The sequence below is a fragment of the Pteropus alecto genome, unplaced genomic scaffold (assembly GCF_000325575.1).
Source record: "Pteropus alecto unplaced genomic scaffold, ASM32557v1 scaffold195, whole genome shotgun sequence".
Lineage (NCBI taxonomy): Eukaryota > Metazoa > Chordata > Mammalia > Chiroptera > Pteropodidae > Pteropus > Pteropus alecto.
Genome location: NW_006438073.1, coordinates 5682193 through 5688906, shown reverse-complemented (window position 1 = coordinate 5688906; position 6714 = coordinate 5682193). Strand labels below are relative to the sequence as shown.

At 38.5% G+C, this 6714-nt stretch overlaps 1 protein-coding gene across 1 annotated transcript in view; it reads left to right on the top strand.

Moving 5' to 3' along the window:
- Positions 1-6714, top strand: part of PRKN (parkin RBR E3 ubiquitin protein ligase) — an 833405-nt gene that overhangs the window by 803151 nt on the left and 23540 nt on the right. Inside the window, exon 10 of the mRNA XM_015591869.1 lies at positions 5302-5379. Coding sequence (XP_015447355.1) covers positions 5302-5379 — 78 coding nt within the window. The remainder of the gene's footprint in view (positions 1-5301; positions 5380-6714) is intronic.

Here is a 6714-nt window from a genome sequence, read left to right as displayed (position 1 = left end):
GAATTAACGCCTTAGCAGCCGAATAGTCATTTGGAAAAAAAAATAGTTCACGTAAATCAGAAGAAAAAAAATTTTTATTTTATTCTTATAAAGCATCTCCTGTTCCAAGTAGATATGGTAATGGTGGGAAATTTTTTTGTTTTGTTTTGTTTTGTTTTGTTTTATCACAGTACCCTCCAAAAACACAGATTTGATGTCATCAAGCACAAACAACATTAACACTGCGAACTGCCCTGGGTTAGTCATTCACATAGTATCTAACATGTGCTGAGCGTCACTGTGTTTCCTCAAAAAACTTAAAATATCCCATTGCACCCCTGGGAGTTTGTCGTGGGGAATTTGGGAACTGAAGGCCCAAGCCTGTGTTCAGGCACGTTGTTGACCGGTCTTCAGTTCTAGATAACGTAATTAAAAACCTCATCGTGTCCAAGATCAAATAAGACCTTCTAGCTACTTCCTCATTTTGTGTGTGACGGATTCAAGCGACTTAAGTACAAAGCCCACTGCATGATCTAACTCAGTTTAAGTCATACTCTCTAAATAGAAGCAAATTAACAAGTGCATTAACGTTAAATTATCGCCAGCATATCCTTTCAGCTCCGGCTTGCCTTTTGCCGTACTGAAGTGGTGAGGGTTTCATTTTTTATGCGCTCCTGCTTTTCTGTTATTTATTTATTTTTGTAGTCCACTCTTTGTAATACCAGTGTGAAAGGGAATTTAATGGCTTTGTGTCAGGAAAGGCCTATTTATTCTGACAAACTGATCAACCTCCAGGGTGTTCCGCCACCATGAAACTGATTTTATATCTCATCCACTAGCTGATACGATGTGAAGCATTTACGCTGTCGCGCCAGCAGATCAGACTGGCTCCCGCAGCGAGCAGCGGGGCGAAGTCACACACAGAGCCCTCTTCTCAAGTGGCTGGACAGTGCAGCCCACGCTTTTTCAACATAGCACGTAAGAACAGAATGTTAGGTGGGAAGGACACCCCGAGATGAGCAAATACATTAAAAAAAAACCACACACACACACTTAAGAGGAAGCTCTAAGATCTAATTCATTCGCTATTCACTGGATTCGCTTTCAGTTAGGAGGGGGAAAAAAAGTCAAAAATCAAAACCTGTTGGTATTGGTGATTTGCGTAACACCATCCACACACACACCCCTGTCCCACCAAACTGAACCTGTAAATAAAGTTTATATACCACAAAATGTGGGGGTCAGTCAGTTTGCGGTGCGAAGAAAAATAAGACTATAATGCTGTAAAAGTGACGGCTGGACGATTGTGGCTCATCTGTGCAAGAGGCCTTTCCCTGTAATACTTGTCTTTCTTGTTTATTATGTCCTGAGACTATGATCATTTTCAGATGAGCCATTAAAACAAGAAATTGGACAAGGGGAAAGAGAGAAACCGGTTTCTGTGGGGAAGAGGACGCAAAGGAAACCTGTCTTGCATGGGCTGTCCTTCGGAGGCAAGCAGCACGGTCCTGGAGGCTAAAAGTCCAAGAACAGATGTCGGCAGGGTTGGTTTCTTCTTCGGTCTCTCTCCCTGGCCTACAGACGGCCACCTTCTCATCGTGTCCTCACATGGTTGTGCTTCAGTCTATGTGTCGCCTGTGTCTTAATCTCTTATAGGGATACCAGTCATATTGGATTAGGACCCACTCAAATGACCTCATTATACCTTATTTACCTTAATGTGAAGGCTATATCTCTAAATACAGTCACATTCTGAGGTACTGAGTGTTAAGACTTTGACATATGATTGACAAACCTTTAGCTAGACTTATCACGGAAAAAGAAATAGGACTCAATAATATCAGAAATGAATGAAAAGATAGTACAACTGTTACCACAAAAATATAAAGGATCATGAGAGACTAGTATGAATAATTATACGCCAACAAATTAGACAACCTAGAAGAAATGGTTACATTCCTGGAAACATATAATCTACCAAGACTAAATCATGAAGAAAATAGAAAATGTGTACAGGTTGATTGAATTAGTAATCCGACCAGTAAGGAGACTGAATCAGTAATCAAAAACCTCCCAACAAAGAAAAATCCATGGCCAGACAGCTTCGCTGGTGAATTCTACCAAACATTCAAAGAAGAATTAATATCATCTTCCTGGACTATTCCAAAAAAAGATAACAGGAGGGAATACTTCCTATCTCGTTTTATAGGTCAGCATTACCCTGATACCAAAACCAGACAAGGACACAACAAGAAAAGGAAATTATAGGCCAATAACCCTAAGGAACATAGATGCAAAAATTATCAACAAAATATTAGCAAACCGAATTCAACGATACTTGAAAAGGATCTATACCATGATCAAGTAGGATTTGTTTCAGGGATGCAAAGTGGGTCGAATATCTACAAGTCGATCAATGGGATACACGACATTAACAAAATGAAAGATAAAAACCAAGTGACCATACCAATAGACGCAGAAAAAGCATTTGACAAAATTCAACATCATTTATGATCAAAATTCTCAACAAAAAGGTATAAAGGGTACATGCCTCAACATAATAAAGGCCACATATGACAAGCCAACAGCTAATATCACACTCAATGGTGAAAATCTAAAAGCTTTTCTTCTAAGATCAGGAACAAGATGAGGATGCCCACTCTTGCCTGATATTCAACACAGTATTAGAAGTCCTAGCCAGAGCAATTAGGCAATAAAAATAAATAAAAGGCATCTAAATTGGAAAAAAAGAAGAACTGTCCCTGTTTGCAGAGAATATGATATTATATAGAGAAAACCTTAAATATTCCACTAAAACAATGTTAGAACTAATATGTTTGGTAAAGTTGCAGGGTACAAAATCAATACACAGAAATCTGTTGTATTCCTATACACTAATAACAAGCTATCAAAAAAAAAAAATTAAGAAAGTAATCCCATTTACAGTTTCATTAAAAAGAATAAAATACCTAGGGATAAATTTAACCAGAGAGGTGAAAGTACCTGTACCCTGAAAACTTTAAGACATTAATGAAAGAAATTGAGGACACAAATAAATGAAAAGATATTCCATGCTCATGGATGGAGAGAATTAATGATAAAGTTTTAATTTAATGTCTTTACTACCCAAAATAATATACAGATTCAGTGCAATCCCTATCAAAGTTCCAATGATAATTTTCATAGAAATAGAAAAAACGATCCTAAAACTTGTTCGGAACTACAAAATACCCCGAATAACCTAAACAATCTTCAGAAAAAAGAACAAAGCTGGAGATATTACACTCTGTGGTTTCAAACAATTTACAACGCTATGGTAATCAAAACAGTATGGTATTGGTGTAAAGACAGGCATAGATTAATAGATATAAATGTATGCATGTAGGATCAATTAATTTGTGACAAAGGAGCCAAGAATATACAATGGAGAAAGAATAGTCTCTGCATAAATGGTATTAGGAAAATTGGACAGCTGCATACAAAAGAATGAAGCTGGACCACTGTCTTAAATCGTACATGAAAATTAACTCGAAATGCATTAAAAACCTGAGTGTAAGACCCGAAACCATGAAACTACTAGAAGAAAACGTAGGTGGTAAGCTCCTTGACATCAGTCTTGGTGATGATTTTTTGGATGTGACATTGAAAGCAAAGGCAACAAAATCCAAAAAAGTAAAATAAAATGAGTAGGACTCCATCAAACTGAAAAGCTTCTGCACAGCAAGGGAAACAATTACCAAAATGAAAAGGCAATCTACTGAATGATAGGAAATATTTGCAAATCGTGTATCTAAATAGGGGTTAATACCCAAAATATATAAAGAACTCATACAACTCAATAGAAAACAAAAATAATTTGATTAAAAAACGGGCAGAGGAGCTGAATGGACATTTTTCTAAAGAAAATTGAGATATACCGATGGCCAACAGGTTTATAAAATGATACTCAACATTGCTAACCATCAGGGAAATGCAAATCAAAACTACAGTGAGCTACTACCTGACACCAGTTAGAATGGCTGTTATCAAAAAGGCAAGAAATAACAAGTGCTGGGAAAGATGTAGAGAAAAGAGACCCCTTGTGCATTGTCGGTGAGAATATAAATCGGTGCAGCCACTACGGAAAACAGTGTGGAAGTTTCTCAAAAAATTAAGGCTAGAACTATCACGTGATATTTATCCGAAGAAAACAGAAACAGTAACATGAAAAAAATATATGCACCATGTGGTTCATTGCAGCATTATTTACAATGGCCAAGATATGGAAATAACCTGTGTCTATAGATGGGTGAATGAGTGTGTGTGTGTGTGTGTGTGTGTGTACATATAGCCTATATAGCCTATATATTCAAATATTACTCAGTCATTAAAAAGAATGAAATCTTATCAGTTGCAACAATGTGGTTAGAACTTGAGGAATTATGCTAAGTGAAATTAATCAGACGGAGAAAAACAAATACAGTATGATCTTACTTATATGTGGAATCTAAAAACAAGCAAACAAGAACCAAACTCATAGATATAGAAAACAGTTTGGTGGTTGCCGGAGGTGGGGGGTGGAGGAATGGGCGAAACAGGTGAAGGGAGTCAAAAGGTACTGACTTTCAGGTGTGAAACAAGTCATGATGTAACGTGCAGCATAGTGAGTATAGTTACTAAATACTATATTGCATATTTGACTTTGGCTAAGATGGTAGATCTTAAAAGTTCTCATCATAAGAAAAAAAATTCTGTAATTATGGTGACAGATGTTAATGAGACTTACTATGGCAACTATTTTGCAATGTGTACAAATATTGAATTACGTGGTATACCTGAAATTAATATAATGCTATACATCAGCTATACCTCAATAAAAAATACAAATGAAAATAAAGTTTTATATTTTGAGGAAAAAAAGACTTTAAAATTGTGCGGGACACAATTTAGCCCCTAACAGCCCATTTCTTCATTCCATAAAAGGCTTTCATTACAAAAATAAGTCATTAACATGGACATATAAATCCTCTATGTACATAAACACGTATTAGATGGGAAGTTCTTGAATGAAATTGTTTTCCCCATAACACTTTACTACAGGCATTTATTTGCATTACTGTGTCTTCTACTAGACCAGAAACATCTTGAAGAAAGGAAATCTGACTCCATCTTTAAATCTCCATTATGGTGCTTGGAACATCTTTTTAGTGCAGAGCGAACAATCCCATCTAAATATAACTTCCTTTCTCTGTGCATGAATACGATGAGCTTAGAAAAGGAAAGACGTGTCATGTCCGAATGCAGCCAGCAAGCCCACCGCTAACACGTGTGTGTTTTCTGCAGCTCGTCTTTTGCCGGGACTGTAAGGAAGAGTACCACGAGAGTGAATGCATCCCTCTGGCCTCCGGAGCAGCTGCCCAGGTCAGGTGCATTCTTCCTTCCTCAAAGCGGGGCTCGGGATGTGGGTGGGAGATGGGAGCTGTTTCCTCAAGGTCCCTGAGGCTTTCACTCTGAAAAAGCAAGAGCCAGACTGGTAGCCCACAGCCATCAGAATGCAGCTGTGGCTTCTCCCCCACCACCGGCCGTCCCTCCGGAGCCACGCCCCTCTTCCGGGCAGAGCTGTGGACCTCCCAGTGGCCGTTCAGGCGTGTCAGTCCTTCCATGATACTTTTCCCCAGAGGCTTAAGGAATAGGGGTGAGGAACACAGCTTGATCGGAGGAGTCTTCGGAGGAGAGGCACAACGATTTAACAACTTCTAAATCAGAGAAGTCCGTACTGACCCCACGTTCATTTTTTTTCAAAAGTGCCTTTGCTTAGAATCTTTGACGAAAATTATCTCCATGAACAAAACGACAGAAGTATTATGTGATGCGAGTATCATTATTGTTTAGCACAATATCATGAACTATGCTAAACTGTATTTCGGTCTCAATTAGGTAAAAAATGTTGTTTACTGAGCCTCGCTCTCTGATGGGCTACATCAGGCTTAGGGAAATGCAAATACTTTTTCTTTTATTTATTAATTATGATCAACCTGACCTTAGGGGGAAAGGGATAAAAATTTCAACACGGTTGATTAATTTGCTCATTATTTTCTTCTAATATAGATGTTAACAAGGGTTTAAACACCAAATCTACCCAGATAAATCCTTTAGTCATTTTATTGACAGGAACCTCATAAATCAACATAGAAATTCCAGAACACTTTAATTTTACAGTAGGGAATTTTAAATATCTGAATGCTCTAAAATCAGAGTATTAAAAAGCATATTCCTGTAAGTGTTCCGTGGATATATTTACTCAGCATTAGCATAACTAAATAAGCGTAATTTGCGAATTCGGCTTTTCTCATCGGCTCCTACAATGTTGGCCATAGGCATATTGAGATATTTAGGACCGAGCTGCCATTTCTATCGCAAAGGCAGCAAATGCTCTCTCTATTGGTTTCATTTTAGCTCAGGAGCACGCAGTGGGGAGCTCACTGAGTACCGATGTCAGGAATGATAACCACTCTGAGAAGCCCTGGCCACAGGACGGCTGCAGCCCAGCAGGGGACAGCCTGACCTGCTGGGAAATAGAGTTGGTCTCGCAACGTACATCCATGTGTTTTTATGATCGCAAACATGGACAAAGCCTTCCAAGAGGTGGTACCCTAACGTCTGACCGTTTTAAAATGGTGGTGGCGAGGTGAAGAGCATAGCATTACATAACGGTTTCAAGCTGCCCTACCCACCCAGCAAGCCCCTCCATTCTCT